The sequence below is a fragment of the Chiloscyllium plagiosum genome, unplaced genomic scaffold (genome assembly GCF_037043375.1).
Source record: "Chiloscyllium plagiosum isolate Xiang-an unplaced genomic scaffold, Cpla_swu_hap1 HiC_scaffold_39, whole genome shotgun sequence".
Taxonomy (NCBI): domain Eukaryota; kingdom Metazoa; phylum Chordata; class Chondrichthyes; order Orectolobiformes; family Hemiscylliidae; genus Chiloscyllium; species Chiloscyllium plagiosum.
The window spans coordinates 40,422,458-40,449,939 of record NW_028270177.1 but is presented as its reverse complement, the minus strand read 5'-3'; the positions used below and the strand labels follow the sequence as shown (position 1 = coordinate 40,449,939).

At 47.3% G+C, this 27,482-nt stretch overlaps 1 protein-coding gene across 1 annotated transcript in view; it reads left to right on the top strand.

Moving 5' to 3' along the window:
* The window catches only part of adamts17 (ADAM metallopeptidase with thrombospondin type 1 motif, 17), a 686,029-nt gene that overhangs the window by 546,731 nt on the left and 111,816 nt on the right, over nucleotides 1–27,482 (top strand). The window contains exons 18-19 of the mRNA XM_043677648.2: nucleotides 3,917–4,076; nucleotides 14,138–14,273. Coding sequence (XP_043533583.2) covers nucleotides 3,917–4,076; nucleotides 14,138–14,273 — 296 coding nt within the window. The remainder of the gene's footprint in view (nucleotides 1–3,916; nucleotides 4,077–14,137; nucleotides 14,274–27,482) is intronic.

Below are 27,482 nucleotides of genomic sequence, written 5' to 3'. Positions count from 1 at the left end.
GATTATGTGAAATTTCTGCCTCAACTCTCTTTGCCTGTCTTTGCTGCAGAATGTTTAATACCCTCACGTAACAAAAAACTCTAGTGTTCTGTGTCTTGGACCCTTCAGATGACTCCGAGCCAGTTGGGAAGGAGAGTTCCAGATTTCCACACAAATCCTGAGCATGTGTCTGTATCAGCTGTGCTGCATTTTATGTCAAATTGGCACGAGGCGATACTTGGTCGAAACTGAATAATTGAAAATTTTATTGCAAATCATTTTCCAAACAGTGCCATATGCAGACTTGATGCTTCTAAATTTTGATAGAGCTGTTTATCATTTCCAGTCTGTTCGTGTACTGTGATTTTCAAGGCTTTATAACATACTTTATTCAACAATTCAGAGTTTTGATGTGTAGACTGCTATAAGGTTGTGGATTGTATTTACTACCTTTTAACTATGAATGGACAGGAAAATCTAGCCTGGAGGAAATCATTTGGTTTTGAAATGAGAAGGACAATTTTGCTCCATTTAAATTTACTGATAACAAGCTAAAATGTCACTGCGTACGTTTCATTGAATTTTTACAAAGGTTGAGTCTTTGACCAAGCAGGATAAATAATTATATCTTAACACCCCACACCTGATAACATACTCTATCCATGAATCTCTGACATTTAGTTTCAAACATGATATCCAAATTTAAACCTTTGGGTCTAAAAGACCAGCAGATGGTGACCTTCAATCACTTATTTTAAGAACATCATTTTTAAGATAGAAAATCATGGTGTTATTTTCACTGTTGTGAGTTTTAGTTTACTGAACACAAACTGCATTGGATCATGACAGTGCTCACCATCTTCTCAAGGGCAAACAGATTTGGTGATACAGCTTTGCCTGTGATGCCCCAACCTGAGAATGAGATGCTAAGAAAGTTGAGGGTAAGGATGTAAATTTGATCACTGAGCTGTTCTCAGGCGTTTTCTCACCATGCTAGGTAATATCATCAGTGAGCCTCCGGTGAAGCATTGGAGTTCTGTCCCACTTGCTATTTATTTGTCTTGGTCTGTTGTGGTGGGTGATATAATTTCCGGTTTGGTTTCTGAGAGATTGGTAAATGGGGTCCAAATCGATATGTTTGTTAATGAAGTTCTGGTTTGAATGCCAGGCCTCTAGGAATTCCTGTGCATGTCATTGTTTAGCCTGTCCTGAGATGGATGTATTGTCCCAGTCACTGAAGAAGGGCTTATGCCCGAAACGTCGATTCTCCTGTTCCTTTGATGCTGCCTGACCTGCTGCACTTTTCCAGCAACACATTTTTAAGCTATGCTGCACACCCTGTCCTTTACAGGTGAAAATGGAATCTGAATCTGAGCCCCATCCATAATTTTCAAAAACGTCGAGAGTTTTCACAACTTAGTGAAAATCTGACCTTGTTTCCTTAAAACTCACTATCGAAAAATACTTGGCTGTTTTTAATTTCTGATGAAGAGTTTGTTGGCATTAGATTGATAGCAATACATTTAGAAAGTCATTTTCTCAATAACTGCATTTAGTATACCCAATTACCTAGACTCATATTCTTTGTCAGCTTGTAAATTTCTCAATTCAGTCATAAAGTGTAGTCACTTGACCAAATCAACACTTTTTGCTCATCCCTAATTATCTTGATACGGTGGTGTTGAACTGTCCTAGTCATAGAGTCATAGAGATGTACAGCCTGGAAACCGACCCTTCAGTCCAACCCATCCATGCTGACCAGATATCCCAAACCAATCTATTCCCACCTGCCAGCATCCAGCCCATATCCCTCCAAACTCTTCCTAATCATATCCCATCCAGATGCCTTTTAAATGTTGCATTTGTTCCTCTGGCAGCTCATTCCATACACGTACCACCCTCTGTGTGAAAAGGTTGCCCCTTAGGTCTCCTTTATATTTTTCCCCTCTCACCCTAAGCCTATGCCCTCTAGTTCTGGACTCCCCGACTCCAGGGAAAAGACTTTGTCTATTTTTCCTATCCATGCCCCTCATAATTTTGTAAACCTCTATAAGGTCACCCCTCAGCCTCCGACGCTCCAGGGAAAAAAGCCCCAGCTTGTTCAGCCTCCACCCTGGCAATATCCTAGTAAATCTTTTCTGAACCACTTCAAGTTTCATAACATCTTTCTGATAGGAAGGGGACCAGAATTGCAAGCAATGTTCCAACAGTGGCTTAATCAATGTCCTGTACAGCCGCAACATGTCCTCCCAACTCCTGTAATCAAGAGACATATCACAAAAAACATATAATTAAGAAAGAACCCACTCTACTCACTACTGCAAACTTTCTGTAGGCCACACTTAAAACAATAATTAACTTATCTGATTCTGTGCTGTGAACTTCATCCAAACAGTTACTCCAAGATCAGTTGTGAATTTCACTGTTTGTTAATTTTCCCAGACGCACTCCGATGTCCAGCGATGCATGAATTCAAACAGCAAAGGCAGTAACTGTGCAGGTACACTGCTGTGTCAGTTTCTTTCTCTCTCTCTCCTGCACTGCCCTCACCATGTGCTTTCTTTGTCTGTTCCTCTCCCGTTTAAAACTGCTGTTGTTTTGACTTTTTTTTCCCAAAGTTCCAAAACAATGCCACAGCATATAAAACGGTAATTGCTGCTCCTGGAATTCAAGGAAATCACCTCCAGCACCTAACATGCCTCAATAAAGAAGCAGCTGTTACAGCCAGAAATTTTTCCCATCCTCCATCTTGGATTACCCAGAATGCAGGTCTTCTTGAACTTCTTCAGTCTTCATGATGTAGGGACACCACAGTGCTATTAAGAAGGCAGTTTCAGGATTTTGACCCAGTGACATTGAAGGCTCTTTAATATAGTTCCAAATTAGGATGTTGTACGGGGTTCTCGGTGGAGGTGCTGTTCCCATGATTCTGCTGCCCTTGTCTTTCTAGTTAGTAGAGATCGTGAGTTTTGGAACATGTTGCTGAATGAAACTTGGTGAGGTACTGCAGTGTATTTGTCAATAGTAAAGAGAGTGAATATTGAAGGTGATGGATACGGTGCCAGTCAAGTGGCCTGTTTTCTGCTGGATGGTGTTAAGATTCTTCAGGGTAGTGAAGGCAAGTGGAGAGTGTTGAGAGTGTGTTGCTGGAAAAGCACAGCAGGTCAGGCAGCATCCAAGGAGCAGGAAAATTGATGTTTTGGGCCAGAGCCCTTCATCAATTCTCCTGTTCCTTGGATGCTGCCTGACCTGCTGTGCTTTTCCAGCAACACATTCTCAACTCTGATCTCCAGCATCTGCAGACCTCATTATCTCCAAGTGGACAGTGTTCCCTCACACTCTTTGCTTGTGCACTATAAATTGTGAACAGACTTTGGGGAGACAGGCAATGAATTACTCACCACAGAATTCTTGCTTTTTGACCTGCTGTTATAGCCATTGCATTTATATGGTAGCCCACTTCAACTTCTGATCAATGGTAAATAATCCCCAGTGATGGTAATGCTATTTGATGTTAAGGGACAGTGGTTAGAATGTCTGTTATTGGAGATGGTCATTGCCTGACTTGAGGCACAAATGTTACTTGCCACTTATCATCTGAAACCTGGATACTGTCCAGCTCTTGCTGGATATGGAAGTGGACTGTTTCATTCTCTGAGAAGTCATGATTGTTGCTAAATATTATGTTTAGTTGAGTCTGTTAACTCTCATTCCATGTTTTATGATGATTCTAATCCCTAGCAGTATAAGTTACTACTAATTAATCATTAGTGTAAAAATGTCAGACTTAGTGATTGTGAGAGTTTTGCTGTAATTCAAACCCAATGTATTGACAATGTTCTGATGATTACAATTTTCAAATTAACAATGGAAATTCATAGGAAGTTAAGAGGCCGCTGGAATTTATTTTCTTACTGACTTTTGTTTCATAAAATAGGTGCTGCTATTTCATGACCAAAGCTATGTTATCCACTATGAATACACAATCTCGGTGAACAACTCCATTGAAAGCAGCAGCGAGGTGCAAAAACAGCTGGAACCTCTTTACCTGTGGACAAACACTGGCTGGGGGGACTGCAGTGTATACTGTGGAGGAGGTACTGTCAGCAGATAGATTCCATTTGATGTTTGCCATGAACAAACAAAGAGGAACTCCCACCCTCCTACTGTATTCCTATTGCATTGTTAACTTTGCTTCACAAGTAAAGCAGTCTGCCTTGATCCAACATCTTTACCGTAGAAATGTGGTTGCAATTATTTCAAAGGGTTTTGGGAAAAGAATAGGAGACTGAGTCAAAGGAGAAGCTATGACTTGACTAAGAAGTAACATTCAACATGGGGAGAGAATTCCAGAAGATGGCATGTAAACAGTTATGGACCATTAGTCTGGCGTGAAAGGAGTCACAGAAGAGAAACACAAGGTTTGGGATGAGGAAGCTACAGGAAGATTTGAAAATGTGGATAAGGATTTTAAATATGAGTTATTTGAGAATCTGGAACTCAGGTAGGTGGCCAAGGACAGGATTGATGGGTTAATGAGACTTTTGCACAATAGGATAGGTAAAGGTAAAGTTGCCATAGTCTTAAAGGACCACACTTTCATTAGGGAGAGATCTCTGATGGTGGTTTAACGTGAGGGTCACCCATCTCAGGCAAGGGGAGAGGTGAAGAAGGAAAGTCCTTGACAGCAGGACAACATATTGTGTGCAGGAGAGTTTCCTGACACAATATGTAGACAGGCCAACAAGAGGTGAGGCCATACTGGATTTGGTTCTGGGTAACGAACCAGGCCAGGTGTTAGAATTAGAGGTAGGTGAGCACTTTGGGGATAGTGACCATAATTCGGTGATTTTTACACTCGTGATGGAGAGGGATAAGTGTGTACTACAGGGCAAGAATTATAGCTGGGGTAAGGGAAATTATGATGCGGTGAGGCATGACTTAGGATGTGTGGCTTGGAAAAGTAGACTCCAAGGCAAGAGTGTAAATGATATGTGGAACTTGTTCAAGGGGCAACTATTGAGTGTCCTTGATAATTATGTACCTGTCAGGCAGGAAGGAAAGGGTCGTGCGAGGGAGCCGTGGTTTAATAAGGAATTGGAATCCCTTGTTAAATGGAAGAGGGCGGCCTATCTCAAGATGAGACGTGAAGGTTCAATTGGGGCGATTGAGAGTTATAGGGTAGCCAGGAAGGACCTGAAGAGAGAGCTAAAAGCAGCAAGGAGGGGACATGAAAGGTCCTTAGTAGATAGGATTAGGGAAAACCCTAAGGCTTTCTATAGGTATGTTAGGAATAAAAGAATGACTAGGGTAGGAATAGGTCCAGTCAAGGATAGTAGGGGGAAGTTGCGTGTGGAGGCGGAAGAGATTGGGGAGACACTGAATGAATACTTTTCTTCAGTATTCACTCAGGAACAGGGCATTGTTGTCGATGAGAATACTGAGGCACAAATAAGTAGAATGGATGGCTTTGAGGTATGTAGAGAAGAGGTGTTGGAAATCCTGGAAAAGGTGAAAATAGATAAGTCCCCTGGGCCTGATGGCATTTATCCTAGGATTCTCTGGGAAGCAAGGGAGGAGATTGCAGAGCCATTGGCCTTGATTTTTATGTCCTCTTTGTCTACAGGAGTAGTCCCAGAAGACTGGAGGATAGCAAATGTGGTTCCCTTGTTCAAAAAGGGGAGTAGGGATAGCCCTAGTAACTATAGGCCGGTGAGTCTCACTTCTGTTGTGGGCAAAGTCTTAGAGAGAATTGTAAGGGATAGGATTTATGCACATCTAGATAGGAATAATGTGATCAAGGATAGTCAGCATGGTTTTGTGAAGGGCAAGTCGTGCCTCACAAACCTTATTGAATTCTTTGAAAAGGTGACGAAGGAGGTTGATGAGGGGAAAGCGGTAGATGTGGTATATATGGATTTTAGTAAGGCGTTTGATAAGGTTCCCCATGGTAGGCTACTGCAGAAAATACGGAGATATGGCATTGAGGGTGAGTTGGAGGTTTGGATTAGGAATTGGCTGGATGGAAGAAGACAGAGGGTAGTAGTTGATGGCAAAGTTTCTTCATGGAGTGCCGTCACTAGCGGTGTTCCGCAAGGATCTGTTTTGGGACCATTGCTGTTTGTCATTTTTATAAATGACCTGGAAGAGGGGTTAGAAGGTTGGGTGAGCAAGTTTGCGGATGATACGAAAGTCGGAGGAGTTGTTGACAGTGAGGAAGCATGTGGCAGGTTACAGCAGGATATAGAGAAGCTGCAGAGCTGGGCAGAAAGGTGGCAGATGGAATTCAATGTAGCTAAGTGCGAGGTGATTCACTTTGGGAAGAATAACAAAAAGATGGGGTACTGGGCTAATGGTCGGATACTTGGTAATGTGGATGAGCAGAGGGATCTTGGTGTCCATGTACACAGATCTCTGAAAGTTGCCACCCAGGTAAATAGTGCGGTGAGGAAGGCATATGGCGTACTGGCTTTTATTGGTAGAGGAATTGAGTTCCGGAGTCCTGAGGTCATGATGCAGTTGTATAAGACTCTGGTACGGCCGCATCTGGAATATTGTGTGCAGTTTTGGTCGCCATACTATAGGAAGGATGTGGAGGCATTGGAACGGGTGCAGAGGAGGTTTACCAGGATGTTGCCTGGTATGGAAGGAAAATCGTATGAGGAAAGACTGAGGCACTTGGGGCTGTTTTCACTAGAGAAAAGAAGGTTTAGGGGTGACTTGATTGAGGTGTACAAGATGATTAGGGGGTTAGATAGGGTCAACAGTATGAACCTTTTCCCGCGTATTGAGTCGGGTATTACAAGGGGGCATAGCTTTAAATTAAGGGGGGGTAGATATAGGACTGATGTTAGGGGTAGGTTCTTCACTCAGCGAGTCGTTAGTTCATGGAATGCCCTGCCAGTAACAGTGGTGGACTCTCCCTCTTTATGGGCATTTAAGAGGGCATTGGATAGGTATATGGAGGATAGTGGGTTAGTGTAGTTTAGGTGGGCTTGGATCGGCGCAACATCGAGGGCCCAAGGGCCTGTACTGCGCTGTATTCTTCTATGTTCTATGTTCTATGTTCTAGCAGCCTCATCCAGTGCAAGAATTGACCTCCTGCTGTTGGCATGGCTCTGTATTGCAAACTAGCCATTCACCCAATTGAGCTAACTGACCCCAATACAGGCAGTAACATTTTGGCTGAGCTGAAGCTTAACAAGGGTGGACAATGGCAGCTGGTGAGTGTAGGGGTGCATGTGTCTCCTGTCCATGGAGATTGCCCTCAAATGTTGGTGCCAGTACAGCTTCAGAGGAGCAACCATTGAGTTTGAGTCATTAGGTACCTGCTCTGACTTTCAGGTTGAGAATTCTATGTGGTGGGTGGTAGAGTAGGAGAATGCATATGAATGAGATTAAGTAACAATGAAGGTGCTAATAAGCGATAATTTCTGTTGATAGGTCCTTTGCTGCTCAGCAGTGAGAATCTCATACGGAACCGTGTTAGAAAATGTGACTTGTTGACCCCAACATTGAGAAAGGCCTCACTTGACTTTTGACAATTCTCCCAAATATTTTGCCATGGCCTGTATCACTCAGAGCCTGGCTCTGCCCTATATGTCTGTCACTGGAAAAGGGCAGATTTTTGATGAATTAATAGAAATTTGTCCTAACATGATAACAGCTTGCAAAAACGGTTTTGTCAACAAAACAAATTTGAAAAGAGCAAATTTCTCAAAATTGTACTGGTGACAAGAACCTTCATCATTTGGGAGCATGTACCACAATGTCGCAGGTCCATTCCATGCCATTGTGTACTTTAAGAGCCTGATCAAGTGATTTCATAATGACATTCCAACATACTCACCAACTCTAAGCAGAAATTGAATAAATTCCACTCCTTAAATGTATCAATTATTTGTCAATGCTAAAAGGGAGCAATGGATTGAAATTGTTAGCATAAATGAGTCTAATCAGTGACAGTGGGGAATGGTTAGAAATATTAAATATATATGACCATTAAAAAGCCCATGTCACCATGCAAGCCAAATTGATGAATACAATTGTGTTTGTGACATTTGCTCCAAAAATAAAGATGCTGTAATCCAATAAGATTGGGCATATGGCTCTCTGAGCAGGACAGGAAAAAGTGGAAGATGTTTCTCAAGCAGCTTTCCCAACCTCAAGACCTTCCAAAATGCTTTTTGGCCATGAAATACATTTGAGTGTAGTCACTGTTGTGATATGGAACAGTCCAACTACTTGGAGGGTTCTGTGGCAGCAAGGCCAGGTCCATCCTTCGCAACACCAGGGACAGGTAGAACCTCAGTACATAGTGACACTTGGTGTTTGTGTACCAGGGATCCACGCACAGCTTGATGCAGCCACACATGCCTTTCAACATGAGAAGAACATCAGGCTACAGTAAAGTGTAAGTAATTAATAAGTGACTTCAATCTGGAAATGGGATTAGCATGGATGGACATTTTGGTTGGCATGGACCAATTTGGGCTGAAGGGCCTTTATCCGTGCTGTCAGACTCTATAACGCTCTGACTCTATATTGGTTCTCAGCAACACTTAAAAATATTTAATAGAAAAATAGAAATGAAACTTGGCCATCACTCTCTTCAGGCAGTGAAAATGAGCCCCACTCCAGCCAGTCATATGCAGAGACGAGAGACCAAATAAAAAATCCAAGTTGGCCTCCTTTTAACTGCTCTTAACAGCATTCTAGTGGGTGGATTTGGTTGCTTCTTTTATTTGGACAGGTGATCTTTCCAGAACCAACCTTACACCTCCCCCCATCACCTGCAAATGTAGCCAGTGCTGGTATTGTCAGCGATAGTCTGATTTCATTTTCAACCTTAATGGGGTCTGAATATCCTGCTTTAAGTGCCCAACGTAGGACTTTAACCAACACAATTAGAATTGGTAATTGCAGAGTTGATAATTGGAATCTAATATTGCATATTTAGGGCCTGCTTTCTATCACCCAATTACCATAAAACAGAATATTTTGGCTTTTTGTGGAGTGCAGTGAGGTTAGCCAGCATGGCCCTGATATTTCTGGGAATGTCACTATATTCCACTGGGAATATGGTGTCCACTTCATCTTTGGGAAATGAACACTCAAGGCTGTGTACTCAGGTCCAAGAGCTGCTAGGCTACTAGACGTACAGTAATGTGAAATGGCAATGCCACATGACAATGTAGTGCATTTTACTCTACATTTCAAGTTTGCAGCTGCTCTCTTCAGCAGAAACATATTCTCCCCTGGTTGTGTTTTGTTTCCATTTTATATTTTTTCCTTTTTTTTTATACAGAAATATTTTTCTTGAAATGTAGTGATGATTTGTCGAAGGATATATCCCCTGCTCATTTCTCCATGCCTCGAGGTCTGCAGTATCCAATTCAATTGCTTACAGGAGCCTGCCATTTTTAACTTCAATGACTAATGAGCAATATTACTAAGGAAGAGATTACACAAGGTGGTTTCTCATTATCTTCCTTACATGTACTTAAAGAAAACGAAAATCCTTTACAATTCTCTATGCCTAAACAGCTGCTGTCCTTCAGAATTCTAGCTCTTCTGCCATTACCATCAAATATTCACCAATTCTGCTATTTGCCAAGGCTTTTAACCCTGAACATGAGACAATTACCTGGGCCTAGAGTGATTAACAATAGCACAGGGACAGCCACTCCCTGGTCCCAGAAATGATCCTTCAAGCCAAATTTTCCTTTAAATACCACTGATAAATACTTTGGAATTAATAATTTGTTGAAGTTTGCTTTGATGTTGGTCAGAATTTGTGAAATTTTAGATTTAAACCAGATGTGGCTTTTTCATGGCTGCAGTCTTAACGTGTGTACACACCCTGGTCTGTTTGTGTGTGTCCTGTGCAGTATTGCTGATATACGTACCGTCAGGCTTAATCCTGGAATCTTCAGGTTCCATAACAACTTGCAAGAAATCATGAGATGAATATTTGCTGGAGTTAAAAGCAAGGTGATTGAACTAATTGGGTAGCTCTTTCATTGACTCAGTTCAAACACAAAGGCTGAATGCAGTTCAGAATTGTTTTGAACTGTGGGCCTTGTATAAAAGAACTTACAAATAGCCAAAAATTTCCAATTAGTTCACTTAATGTAAGGTTTGTACTTGCAATTGAAGATGAACTGTTGGAGAATGGAAAAGAGAAGGGAAACAAAATTAAATAACATTCTGAGCAAAAATGTCTTGGTGTTAGTTACAAATGTTTTAATTAATATAAATGACACTTAATTTAAAGACAGATGTGACTGAAATATAAGAGAGCTTGCAATGTGCAAAAGCAGCTAGCCATTAAGATATATCAATTAAATAAATAAAGGAGTCCCATGTGGTGTAGACACGCACCAGAAAAACATCTCCGTGGGAATCAATAATAAGAAAATCACAGGCAATGTAAATGCCATAGAATAGTTACCAACTTGCATGTAAATCCTTTGATTTTTACAATATTTCATTGTTGTTCTGTGGCCCATAGCAACTGCTAGCGAAGCCAACTGGAGGGCCACAGTTGTGTTGAATATACCAGTGTAAGGCTGGGCTTCTTTAACAAACAAGTAAAAACAATGACTGCAGATGCTGGAAACCAGATTCTGGATCAGTGGTGCTGGAAGAGCACAGCAATTCAGGCAACATCCGACGAGCAGCAGGTAACTCGACACTGTCCTACCCCCCTAGTCCAGGAACTCCCCACATACGTTTGAGACACCACCCACGCCCTCCACCTCCTCCAAGACTTCCGTTTCCCCGGCCCCCAACGCCTCATCTTCACCATGGATATCCAATCCCTCTACACCTCCATCCGCCATGACCAGGGCCTCCAAGCCCTCCATTTTTTCCTCTCCAGATGTCCCCAACAGTACCCTTCCACCGACACTCTCATTCATTTGGCCGAACTGGTCCTCACCCTTAACAATTTATCCTTTGAATCCTCCCACTTCCTCCAGACCAAAGGGGTAGCCATGGGCACACGTATGGGCCCCAACTATGCCTGTCTCTTTGTTGGCTACGTAGAACAGTCCATCTTCCGTAATTACACCGGCACCACTCCCCACCTCTTCCTCCGCTACTTTGATGACTGCATTGGCGCCACCTCGTGCTCCCGCGAGGAGGTTGAGCAATTCATCAACTTCACCAACACATTCCACCCTGACCTTAAATTTACCTGGACCATCTCTGACACCTCCCTCCCCTTCCTGGACCTCTCCATCTCCATTAGTGACGACCGACTTGACACTGACATTTTTTACAAACCCACCGACTCCCACAGCTACCTGGATTACACCTCTTCCCACCCTATCTCTTGCAAAAATGCCATCCCGTATTCCCAATTCCTCCGCCTCCGCCGTATCTGCTCCCAGGAGGACCAGTTCCACCACAGAACACACCAGATGGCCTCCTTCTTTAGAGACCGCAATTTCCCTTCCCATGTGGTTAAAGATGCCCTCCAACGCATCTCGTTCACATCCCGCATCTCCGCCCTCAGACCACACCCCTCCAACCGTAACAAGGACAGAACGCCCCTGGTGCTCACCTTCCACCCTACAAACCTCCGCATAAACCAAATCATCCGCCGACATTTCTGCCACCTCCAAAAAGCCCCCACCACCAGGGATATATTTCCTTCCCCACCCCTTTCCGCCTTCCGCAAAGACCGTTCCCTCCGTGACTACCTGGTCAGGTCCACGCCCCCCTACGACCCATCCTCCCATCCTGGCACTTTCCCCTGCCACCGCAGGAACTGTAAAACCTGTGCCCACACCTCCTCCCTCACCTCTATCCAAGGCCCTAAAGGAGCCTTCCACATCCATCAATGTTTTACCTGCACATCACTAATATCATTTATTGTATCCGTTGCTCCCGATGCGGTCTCCTCTACATTGGGGAGACTGGGCGCCTCCTAGCAGAGCGCTTTAGGGAACATCTCCGAGACACCTGCACCAATCAACCAAACCGCCCCGTGGCCCAACATTTCAACTCCCCCTCCCACTCTGCCGAGGACATGGAGGTCCTGGGCCTCCTTCACCGCCGCTCCCTCACCACGAGACGCCTGGAGGAAGAACGCCTCATTTTCTGCCTCGGAACACTTCAACCCCAGGGCATCAATGTGGACTTCAACAGCTTCCTCATTTCCCCTTCTCCCACCTCACCCTAGTTTCAAACTCCCAGCTCCGCACTGTCCCCTTGACCTGTCCGGACTTGTCCGACCTGCCTAGCTCCTTTTCCACCTATCCACTCCACCCTCTCCTCCCTGACCTATCACCTTCATCTCCTCCCCCACTCACCTATTGTACTCTATGCTACTTTCTCCCCACCCCCACCCTCCTCTAGCTTATCTCTCCACGCTTCAGGCTCTCTGCCTTTATTCCTGATGAAGGGCTTTTGCCCGAAACGTCGATTTTGCTGCTCGTTGGATGCTGCCTGAATTGCTGTGCCCTTCCAGCACCACTGATCCAGAATTCTTTAACAAATAACCTGAGGCTCAACCCATGGATTAAAATGACACATTTTGGACTCCACTTCTTCCTTTGTATCTGACACTAACAAGTAGATTGAAAGGGTGAAACAAATCAATCCACAGGCTTCAAAAGAATTAAACAGTTCTGAAATGATCTTGGTCCCTTACACTCAACAGCAACTTGCTTTCTGGAGCTTGGCAATGAAAAGTGTGGTGACAGATTGACCACTGTAACGTATAACCTATTTGTATTTGCGTCAAAGCATTTGTGCTTTCTTCAGCATATTATTTCATAATCTCATCATGGAACAGGCTGAAATCCATTTTGGGTCATTCTGCTGTCGGTGCTGACAGTTAGACCTGCATCAGACACCAAAATTTAATATAATTACATTCAGTTGGACGGTACTGCAACAAATCCAATTCACTGGGCTGCTGCAAGCATTAGTGTAGGCTGTAGAAGCAGTGCCTGAGAATAATCAAAATGTTGTTTTAGAGCTCAAACTAGAATTAAACAAAAGTTACAGTATAGTATTTGTAGCTCAGTAGGATAGTTTTCTGCATTCAGATTGAATTGAATTTATAGTCATGAGTACCGAGGCACAGTGAAAAGCTTTGTCTTGCGAGCAGAGGAAAGTAACATAGACAAGTAAATAATAGGTAAACAGTGGCAAAAAAACAAAAACGTAGGTACGGGCGAATGTTAAGAGTTTCTGAGTCCATTCAGTATTCTAACAACAGTTTCAAAACCGACTGGTGCGTGTGTTCAGGTTTCTGTACCTTCTCCCCGATGGTAGAGGTTGTAGAAAAGCATTGCCAGGGTTGGGTGGATCTTTGAGAATGCTGGCAGCCTTTCCTTGACAGTGGGCCTGGTAGATGGATTCTATAGATGGGGGGGTTGGCTTTTGTGATTGTCTGGACCGAGTGCACCACTCTCTGTAACCGTCTCTGATCTTGAATGGTACAGTTGCCATACCAGGTAGTGATACATCCAGACAGAATGCTCTCGATGGCGCACCTATAAAAGTTGGCAAAGGGTATTCACCGTCATGCCAAATTTCCTCAGCTGCCTGAGGAAGAAGAGACATTGTTGGGCCTTTGTAACCAGTGCGTCCACATGAAGAGTCCAAGAAAGCCTGTTGTGGCTGACTACTCCCAGAAGCTTGCACCTCTGTGCTGTTAATATGTAGGGGGGCATGAGTAACATTCCGCAAAAGTCAATAATGAGTTCATTGGTTTTGCCGGCATTGAGAGCTAGGTTATTCTCAGTGCACTATTTTTCCAGGTCTTCCACATCCCCTCTGTAGTCTGTTTCATTGCCATCTGAGGTTCGACCGACTATGGTGGTGTCATCAGCAAACTTGTCGATGGCATTAGTCTGGTTGTTAGCGACACCGTCATGGATATACACTGAGTACAGTAGGGGGCTGAGTACGCACCACTGGGGAGCTCCAGTGTTGAGTGTTAGTGAGGATGAAATATTGTTCCCAATCTTCACTGATTGTGACCTGTGGGTCAGGAAACGGAGGATCCAGTTGCAGAGTGTGGGGCTTAGTCCGAGATCACTAAGTTTATTAATCAGTCTCGAGGGGATAATAGTGTTGAAGACTGAGCCACTGTATCCTTCATTTTTTTAAATCTTTGTACTCTGTTCTTTGTTTTCAGGTGAGCGGAAAACAATTGTCCGTTGCACCAAGATTATGAATAAGACATTGGAGGTGGTGAATGACAGCGATTGTCAAAACCTGACCCGTCCAGATCCACAGGTCAGGAAGTGCAATATACATCCATGCCAGTCACGGTAAGAACCTCCATCATATGCTCACTGCTGCACAACTACTTTGGACATTAATTCTCCCAGTCAACCCCTTGGTGCTTTACAAAGGAAGCTTCAAATAATAGCATGTATGGTCCAATCTTTAGTATTCACCTCAATCATCAGAATCACAAGTTTCTCACTACATCTTAAAGATGTCACCATCATCCTCTTGACATTATAATTTAGATTTGATTATATTCTCTACAGTGTGGAAACAGGTCCTTCGGCCCAACCAGTCCACACCAACCCTCCGAAGAGTAACCCACCCAGACTCATTTCCCTCTGACCAATGCACCTAACTCTATGGGCAATTTAGTATCACCCATCCACCTAACCTGCATATCTTTGGATTGTGGGAGGATACCAGAGCACCTGGAGGAAACCTGCCAAGACACTGGGAGAACATGCAAACTCCACATAGACAGTCACCCAAGCCTGGAATTGAACCCAGGTCCCCAGTGCTATGAGACTGCAGTACTAACCAGTGAGCCACCATGCCGCCCTGTGCTGTTACCATAATTTAGTTGTAGTCTCGATTGTGCACCTTAACATTTGTCCTGAACGCGCAACAGACAGAAGTTAGCTTTGGATACTTCTTTTAAAAGACCATCTTGAGTCTACAATCAGTGATCTACATGTATGTGTGACATTTAATAAAACAAAAGAGGTGGAAAAGGCACAAGTTGGAAGTGGAGCACCAACGGATGAATCTTATTCTTATTTCAATGCAATTTAGGTGATGATTCTTCAGGATATTTAAAGGACAGGAATAGGAACTTATGAACAAGAAATGGACAAAACACACACACACACCCACCCTGCACCAGGCAGATACACACACACACACACACCCTGCACCAGGCAGGTATACAGACACACACACACACCCCGCACCAGGCAGGTATACAGACACACACACACACCCCGCACCAGGCAGATACACACACACACACACCCTGCACCAGGCAGGTATACAGACACACACACACACCCCGCACCAGGCAGGTATACAGACACACACACACACCCAGCACCAGGCAGATACACACACACACACACCCCGCACCAGGCAGATACACACACACACACACCCCACACCAGGCAGATATACAGACACACACACCCTGCACCAGGCAGATATACACACACACACACCCCGCACCAGGCAGATACACACACACACACACCCTGCACCAGGCAGATATACAGACACACACACACACCCCGCACCAGGCAGATACACACACACACACACCCCGCACCAGGCAGATATACAGACACATTCACACACCCCGCACCAGGCAGATATACACACACACACACCCCGCACCAGGCAGATATACAGACACACACACACACACATACATCCCGCACCAGGCAGATGTACAGACACACACACACACATATCCTGCACCAGGCAGATGTACAGACACACACACCCACCCTATACCAGGCAGATATACACACACACACACACCGCACCAGGCAGATATACACGCACACACACACACACACCCTGCACCAGGCAGATATACAGACACACACACACATACACACCTCGCACCAGGCAGATATACAGACAGACACAACCACCCTGCACCAGGCAGATATATAGACACACACACACACACACACCCAGCACCAGGCAGATGTACAGAGACACACACACACCCCGCACCAGGCCGATATACAGGCACACTCACACCCCGCACCTGACACAGGCACACACAGACACACACACACACACACCCTGCACCAGGCAGATATACAGACACACACACACACACACACCCCGCACCAGGCAGATATACACACACACACACACACACCCCCCGCACCAGGCAGATATACACACACACACACACACCCCGCACCAGGCAGATATACAGACACACACACACACACATCCCGCACCAGGCAGATGTACAGACACACATACACACCCTGCACCAGGCAGATATACACACACACACACCCCGCACCAGGCAGATATACAGACACACACACACACACCCCGCACCAGGCAGATATACAGACACACACACACACACACCCTGCACCAGGCAGATATATACACACACCCACCCTGCACCAGGCAGATATACACACACACACCCTGCACCAGGCAGGTATACAGACACACACACACACACATCCTGCACCAGGCAGATGTACAGACACACACACTCACCCTGCACCAGGCAGATATACAGACACACCAGGCAGATATACACACACACACACACACACACACACACACACCCTGCACCAGGCAGATATACAGACACACACACACACCCCGCACCAGGCAGATATACAGGCACACACACCCTGCACCAGGCAGGTATACAGACACACACACACACACACACACCCTGCACCAGGCAGATATACAGACACACACCCCGCACCAGGCAGGTATACAGACACACACACACACACACCCCGCACCAGGCAGATATACAAGCACACACACACACATCCCGCACCAGGCAGATGTACAGACACACACACCCACCCTGCACCCTGCAGGTATACACACACCCCGCACCAGGCAGATATACAGGCACACACACACACCCCACACCAGGCAGATATACAGACACACACACCCTGCACCAGGCAGATATACAGACACACACACACACACACCCCGCACCAGGCAGATATACAGACACACACACACACACACACCCTGCACCAGGCAGATATACAGACACGCACACACACACCACACACCAGGCAGATATACAGACACACACATACACCCCGCACCAGGCAGATATACAGGCACACACACACACCCTGCATCAGGCAGATATACACACACACACCCCGCACCAGGCAGATATACAGGCACACACACACACCCTGCATCAGGCAGATATACACACACACACCCCGCACCAGGCAGATATACAGGCACACACACACACATATCCTGCACCAGGCAGATGTACAGACACACACACCCACCCTGTACCAGGCAATATACACACACACACACCGCACCAGGCAGATATACAGACACACCCTGCACCAGGCAGATATACAGACACACACACACATACACACCTCGCACCAGGCAGATATACAGACAGACACAACCACCCTGCACCAGGCAGATATACACACACACCCTGCACCAGGCAGATATACAGACACACACACACATACACACCTCGCACCAGGCAGATATACAGACAGACACAACCACCCTGCACCAGGCAGATATATAGACACACACACACACACACACCCAGCACCAGGCAGATGTACAGAGACACACACACACCCCGCACCAGGCCGATATACAGGCACACTCACACCCCGCACCTGACACAGGCACACACAGACACACACACACACACCCTGCACCAGGCAGATATACAGACACACACACACACACACACACACCCCGCACCAGGCAGATATTCACACACACACACACCCCCCGCACCAGGCAGATATACACACACACACACACCCCGCACCAGGCAGATGTACAGACACACATACACACCCTGCACCAGGCAGATATACAGACACACACACCCCGCACCAGGCTGATGTACAGACACACACACACACACCCTGCACCAGGCAGATATATACACACACCCACCCTGCACCAGGCAGATATACACACACACATCCTGCACCAGGCAGGTATACGGACACGCACACACACACACACCCCGCACCAGGCAGATATACAGGCACACACACACACATCCTGCACCAGGCAGATGTACAGACACACACACTCACCCTGCACCAGGCAGATATACAGACACACCAGGCCGATATACACACACACACACACACCCTGCACCAGGCAGATATACAGACACACACACACACCCCGCACCAGGCAGATATACAGGCACACACACCCTGCACCAGGCAGGTATACAGACACACACACACACACACACCCTGCACCAGGCAGATATACAGGCACACACACCCACCCTGCACCAGGCAGATATACACACACACACCCCGCACCAGGCAGGTATACAGACACACACACACACACCCCGCACCAGGCAGATATACAAGCACACACACACACACACACACACATCCCGCACCAGGCAGATGTACAGACACACACACCCATCCTGCACCCTGCAGGTATACACACACCCCGCACCAGGCAGATATACAGACACACACACCCTGCACCAGGCAGATATACAGACACACACACACACCCCGCACCAGGCAGATATACAGACACACACACACACCCTGCACCAGGCAGATATACAGACACGCACACACACACCCCACACCAGGCAGATATACAGACACACACACACCCTGCACCAGGCAGATATACAGACACACACACACACACATCCCGCACCAGGCAGATATACAGACACACACACACACCCCGCACCAGGCAGATATACAGACACACACATACACCCCGCACCAGGCAGGTATACAGACACACACACACCATGCACCAGGCAGGTATACAGACACACACACACCCCGCACCAGGCAGATATACAGAGACACACACACACACACACACACACACACCCCGCACCAGGCAGATGTACAGGCACACACACACCGCACCAGGCAGATGTACAGGCACACACACACACACACCCCGCACCAGCCGATATACGGGCACACTCACACCCCGCACCTGACACACGCACACACAGACACACACACCCACCCTGTACCAGGCAGATATACACACACACACCCCCCGCACCAGGCAGATATACACACACACACACGCACCCCGCACCAGGCAGATATACAAGCGCACACACACACATCCCGCACCAGGCAGATGTACAGACACACACACCCACCCTGCACCCTGCAGGTATACACACACCCCGCACCAGGCAGATATACAGGCACAAACACACACCCCACACCAGGCAGATATACAGACACACACACCCTGCACCAGGCAGATATACAGACACACACACACACACACCCCGCATCAGGCAGATATACAGACACACACACACACACACCCTGCACCAGGCAGATATACAGACACGCACACACACACCACACACCAGGCAGATATACAGACACACACATACACCCCGCACCAGGCAGATATACAGGCACACACACACACCCTGCATCAGGCAGATATACACACACACACCCCGCACCAGGCAGATATACAGGCACACACACACACCCTGCATCAGGCAGATATACACACACACACCCCGCACCAGGCAGATATACAGGCACACACACACACATATCCTGCACCAGGCAGATGTACAGACACACACACCCACCCTGTACCAGGCAATATACACACACACACACACCGCACCAGGCAGATATACAGACACACCCTGCACCAGGCAGATATACAGACACACACACACATACACACCTCGCACCAGGCAGATATACAGACAGACACAACCACCCTGCACCAGGCAGATATACACACACACCCTGCACCAGGCAGATATACAGACACACACACACATACACACCTCGCACCAGGCAGATATACAGACAGACACAACCACCCTGCACCAGGCAGATATATAGACACACACACACACACACACCCAGCACCAGGCAGATGTACAGAGACACACACACACCCCGCACCAGGCCGATATACAGGCACACTCACACCCCGCACCTGACACAGGCACACACAGACACACACACACACACCCTGCACCAGGCAGATATACAGACACACACACACACACACACACCCCGCACCAGGCAGATATTCACACACACACACACCCCCCGCACCAGGCAGATATACACACACACACACACACCCCGCACCAGGCAGATGTACAGACACACATACACACCCTGCACCAGGCAGATATACAGACACACACACCCCGCACCAGGCTGATGTACAGACACACACACACACACCCTGCACCAGGCAGATATATACACACACCCACCCTGCACCAGGCAGATATACACACACACATCCTGCACCAGGCAGGTATACGGACACGCACACACACACACACCCCGCACCAGGCAGATATACAGGCACACACACACACACACACACACACACATCCTGCACCAGGCAGATGTACAGACACACACACTCACCCTGCACCAGGCAGATATACAGACACACCAGGCCGATATACACACACACACACACACCCTGCACCAGGCAGATATACAGACACACACACACACCCCGCACCAGGCAGATATACAGGCACACACACCCTGCACCAGGCAGGTATACAGACACACACACACACACACACCCTGCACCAGGCAGATATACAGGCACACACACCCACCCTGCACCAGGCAGATATACACACACACACCCCGCACCAGGCAGGTATACAGACACACACACACACACCCCGCACCAGGCAGATATACAAGCACACACACACACACACACACACATCCCGCACCAGGCAGATGTACAGACACACACACCCATCCTGCACCCTGCAGGTATACACACACCCCGCACCAGGCAGATATACAGACACACACACCCTGCACCAGGCAGATATACAGACACACACACACACCCCGCACCAGGCAGATATACAGACACACACACACCCCACACCAGGCAGATATACAGACACACACACACCCTGCACCAGGCAGATATACAGACACACACACACACACATCCCGCACCAGGCAGATATACAGACACACACACACACCCCGCACCAGGCAGATATACAGACACACACATACACCCCGCACCAGGCAGGTATACAGACACACACACACCATGCACCAGGCAGGTATACAGACACACACACACCCCGCACCAGGCAGATATACAGAGACACACACACACACACACACACACACACCCCGCACCAGGCAGATGTACAGGCACACACACACACACACACACACACACCGCACCAGGCAGATGTACAGGCGCACACACACACACACCCCGCACCAGCCGATATACAGGCACACTCACACCCCGCACCTGACACACGCACACACAGACACACACACACACCCACCCCGCACCATGCAGATATTCACACACACACCGCACAAGGCAGATATACAGACACACACATCCCGCACAAGGCAGATATACACACACACACACCCCGCACCAGGCAGATATACAGGCACACACACCCTGCACCAGGCAGGTATACAGACACGCACACACACACCCCGTAGCAGGCAGATATACAGACACACACACCCACCCTGCACCAGGCAGATATACACACACACACACCCCGCACCAGGCAGATATACAGGCACACACACCGTGCACCAGGCAGGTATACAGACACACACACACACACACCCCGTAGCAGGCAGATATACGGGCACACACACACACACCCCGCACCAGGCAGATATACAGGCACACACACCGTGCACCAGGCAGGTATACAGACACACACACACACCCACCCTGCACCAGGCAGATATACACACACACACACCCCGCACCAGGCAGGTATACAGACACACACACACCCCGCACCAGGCAGATATACAGGCACACACACACATATCCCGCACCAGGCAGATGTACAGACACACACACCCACCCTGCACCAGGCAGGTATACACACACCGCACCAGGCAGATATACAGACATACACACACACCGCACCAGGCAGATATACAGACACATACACACACCCCGCACCTGGCAGATATACAGACACACACACACCCACCCTGCACCAGGCAGATATACAGACACACCAGGCAGATATACACACACACACACACACCCCGCACCAGGCAGATATACAGGCACACACACCCTGCACCAGGCAGGTATACAGACACACACACACACCCCGCACCAGGCAGATATACACACACACACCCCGCACCAGGCAGGTATACAGACACACACACACACACCCCGCACCAGGCAGATATACAAGCACACACACACACACACACCCCGCACCAGGCAGATATACAGGCACACACACCCTGCACCAGGCAGGTATACAGACACACACACCCTGCACCAGGCAGGTATACAGACACACACACCCACCCTGCACCAGGCAGATATACACACACACACCCCGCACCAGGCAGGTATACAGACACACACACACACACCCCGCACCAGGCAGATATACAAGCACACACACACACACACATCCCGCACCAGGCAGATGTACAGACACACACACCCACCCTGCACCCTGCAGGTATACACACACCCCGCACCAGGCAGATATACAGACACACACACCCTGCACCAGGCAGATATACAGACACACACACCCTGCACCAGGCAGATATACAGACACACACACACACACACACACCCCGCACCAGGCAGATATACAGACACACACACACACCCTGCACCAGGCAGATATACAGACACGCACACACACACCCCACACCAGGCAGATATACAGACACACACACACCCTGCACCAGGCAGATATACAGACACACACACACACACACCCCACACCAGGCAGATATACAGACACACACACACCCCGCACCAGGCAGATATACAGAGACACAGAGACACACACACACACACACACACACACACACACACACACACACACACACACACACACACACACACACACACACACCCTGCACCAGGCAGATGTACAGGCACACACACACCCCGCACCAGCCGATATACAGGCACACTCACACCCCGCACCTGACACACGCACACACACACACACACACACACACACCCACCCCGCACCATGCAGATATACACACACACACCGCACAAGGCAGATATACACACACACACACCCTGCAACGGGCAGATACACACACACACACACCCCGCACCAGGCAGATATACAGGCACACACACCCTGCACCAGGCAGGTATACAGACACACACACACACACACACCGCACCAGGCAGATATACAGACACACACACCCACCCTGCACCAGGCAGATATACACACACACACACACCGTGCACCAGGCAGGTATACAGACACACACACACACACACACCCCGTAGCAGGCAGATATACAGACACACACACACACACCCCGTAGCAGGCAGATATACAGACACACACACCCACCCTGCACCAGGTAGATATACACACACACACACCCCGCACCAGGCAGGTATACAGACACACACACACCCCGCACCAGGCAGATATACAGGCACACACACACATATCCCGCACCAGGCAGATGTACAGACACACACACCCACCCTGCACCAGGCAGGTATACACACACACACACACCGCACCAGGCAGATATACAGACATACACACACCCCGCACCAGGCAGATATACAGACACACACACACACCCCGCACCTGGCAGATATACAGACACACACACCCACCCTGCACCAGGCAGATATACAGACACACACACACACCCAGCACCAGGCCGATGTACAGGCACACTCACACCCCGCACCTGACACACGCACATACAGACACACACACACACACCCCGCGCCAGGCAGATATACACACACACACACACACACACACACACACGCCCCCCGCACCAGGCAGATATACAGACACACACACATATCCCACACCAGGCAGATATACAGACACACACACCCACCCTGCACTAGGCAGATATACACACACACACACCCACCCTGCACCAGGCATATATACAGACACACACACACACCCAGCACCAGGCAGATATACAGAGACACACACACACACCCCGCACCAGCCGATATACAGGCACACTCACACCCCGCACCTGACACACGCACGCACATACACACACACACACACCCACCCCGCACCAGGCAGATATACACACACATTCACACACACACAATTACAGAAGTGCTATGGAGCAGAAGGCGGCCATTCAGCCCATTATATGTTTTGCCAGATCTTAATTGAGCTTAATTCCCCACTGCTAACTTCCTGCTTTTTCTCCATATTCTTCCCATATTATTCCTATCGACATAATCATCCAATGCCCTCTTGAATGTCTGATTTGAACTTGCTTCCCTTCAGTTAATTCCAGATCTTAACTGTTTGCTGTGTTATCCAGCCAGCTCATGATTTTAAAAACATCCATCAGATCTCTGAGCCTTTTTCTTTTCAAGGACAACAATTCTGACCTTTTTCTATCTATCTTCATAATTTAAGTTACTCATTGCTGGAACCGTTCTTGTAAATCACTTCCTCACTCTCTCCAATGCATTCACATAGAACATAGAACATAGAAGAATACAGTGCAGTACAGGCCCTTTGGCCCTCGATGTTGCGCCGATCCAAGCCCACCTAACCTATACTAACCCACTATCCTCCATATACCTATCCAATGCCCGCTTAAATGCCCATAAAGAGGGAGAGTCCACCACTGCTACTGGCAGGGCATTCCATGAACTTACGACTCGCTGAGTGAAGAACCTACCCCTAACTTCAGTCCTATATCTACCCCCCCCTTAATTTAAAGCTATGCCCCCTTGTAATACCCGACTCCATACGCGGAAAAAGGTTCACACTGTCAACCCTATCTAACCCCCTAATCATCTTGTACACCTCAATCAAGTCACCCCTAAACCTTCTTTTCTCTAATGAAAACAGCCCCAAGTGTCTCAGTCTTTCCTCATACGATCTTCCTTCCATACCAGGCAACATCCTGGTAAACCTCCTCTGCACCCGTTCCAGTGCCTCCACATCCTTCCTATAGTATGGCGACCAAAACTGCACACAATATTCCAGATGCGGCCGCACCAGAGTCTTATACAACTGCATCATGACCTCAGGACTCCGGAACTCAATTCCTCTACCAATAAAAGCCAGTACGCCGTATGCCTTCCTCACCGCACTATTTACCTGGGTGGCAACTTTCAGAGATCTGTGTACATGGACACCAAGATCCCTCTGCTCATCCACACTACCAAGTATCCGACCATTAGCCCAGTACCCCATCTTTTTGTTATTCTTCCCAAAGTGAATCACCTCACACTTAGCTACATTGAATTCCATTTGCCACCTTTCTGCCCAGCTCTGCAGCTTCTCTATATCCTGCTGTAACCTGCCACATCCTTCCTCACTGTCAACAATTCCTCCGACTTTCGTATCATCCGCAAACTTGCTCACCCAACCTTCTAACCCCTCTTCCAGGTCATTTATAAAAATGACAACCAGCAATGGTCCCAAAACAGATCCTTGCGGAACACTGCTAGTGACGGCACTCCATGAAGAAACTTTGCCATCAACTACTACCCTCTGTCTTCTTCCATCCAGCCAATTCCTAATCCAAACCTCCAACTCACCCTCAATGCCATATCTCCGTATTTTCTGCAGTAGCCTACCATGGGGAACCTTATCAAACGCCTTACTAAAATCCATATACACCACATCTACCACTTTCCCCTCATCAACCTCCTTCGTCACCTTTTCAAAGAATTCAATAAGGTTTGTGAGGCACGACCTGCCCTTCACAAAACCATGCTGACTATCCTTGATCACATTATTCCTATCCAGATGTGCATAAATCCTATCCCTTACAATTCTCTCTAAGACTTTGCCCACAACAGAAGTGAGACTCACCGGCCTATAGTTACTAGGGTTATCCCTACTCCCCTTTTTGAACAAGAAATCTTTTGACATCAATGACATCTTTTCTATTAACTTCTCTATAAATCTTTAAATATCAGAATTTTTAAGCTGGTGGGAGAGAATGAAGGGGAAGTTCTGTCATAAAGTAGAAGGTGGGGCAGATTAAATATAAAATATTTCATGATGCAGCAGTCAGAAAGAAAGATAATGGATGTAGTGAAGAAATAAAGGCTGTGCACAAATGATGTGTGAATTGTTGCAGGATAGAGCATCTGAATGGAACTTGAAGGGGTAAAGAAGAAAATTAGACAAGACTGACCCAGCAAAACCAAGGAGAAAAACACAAACAACCTGCCCTACCTTCTTGTTTAATGATCTGAAGCTATTGAACTCAATATTGAGTCCAGATATCCACAGAGTGCTGAGTTGAGTTGCTGTTTTCAAGGATGTGATGAGCTTCACTGGAGTAGTGCCACATGCTGAGGACAGAAAAGTCAGACTGGGAGTGAAGTGGAGTATAGCAATGACAAGCAACTGAAAGCTCAGGCTCCTGCTTGTGGACTCAGCAGACATGCTCTGCAAAACAGTCCCTGTTTGGTCACCTAAATGCAGAGAAAATCAAATTACAAGTAATATGTACAGTATATTATTTCTACAAAGTAAAAGAAAATCTCCACTCTACATGAAAGCAGTAGTTAATGCCTGGGAAAGGAAGTTGGTGAAAGAACTGGTTTGAATCACGATTGCTTGGATGGAAAAGTACTGTAGGAAGAGAAGGGATATACAGTATAGCGTTACTAAGGAGTGGACTTGGATATCATGGAGAATGCTGAAAGGTTAGGACAGAATCAGGTGTGTTACATAGTTGTATCACAATGAAGTTAGCAAAACATTATCACCACCAGTACCACCAAGTTTCAAAGTGCTTCCTGTGCACATTGCCCATTCTTGACCACCCGCTGGATGGGCAGCCTGATTAGATCGAAAACATCTCCTCACATTCCCAAGTACCCAGACCTTGTGGTCACATTCCCAGTCTAGGCTATCTCTCTCACAATGGATCTTCTTGCCCTGCAGGCACAACATACATAATGCCGTTGGCCTCAAATTAAGTGCTGCCAAGGAGAAATCTCTTCAGTTTAGTTGTACACCAGTGTACAGATTCATATCTCTACTAATTGCTGTGTGAAAGTATCTGAACGACTTGGACACTCAAGAGCTTTATGCTAGGTCTCCCACCAGAAATGCAGCATTCAAACGTGAATTATCATTTGGATTTCTGTGTATGTTTCTGACAAGCGGCACACTTTTGCTGAATGTAGCAGTTTCTGAACTTCTTCCTGTTCTGAATTCATGATCTGCCACAGTCCCCATTATACTCACAATGGAGTTGTCTCCTGCAATGGCCTCTTGTTCACTGTGGGGAGGTTCCACTAATGGCTCAAATGAAATGTGTCATTAATGTCTCTGGTCCTCCTCAGCCTCATCTAGGCATACCCAGAATAAGGTGGATGACCTTGCAGCATGGGTGAGTACCTGAGTCTTGGATGTTGTGGATGTTCAAAGACATGGATAGAGCAGAGACAGGAATGGTTGTTGCAAGTTCTGGGATTTAGATGTTTCA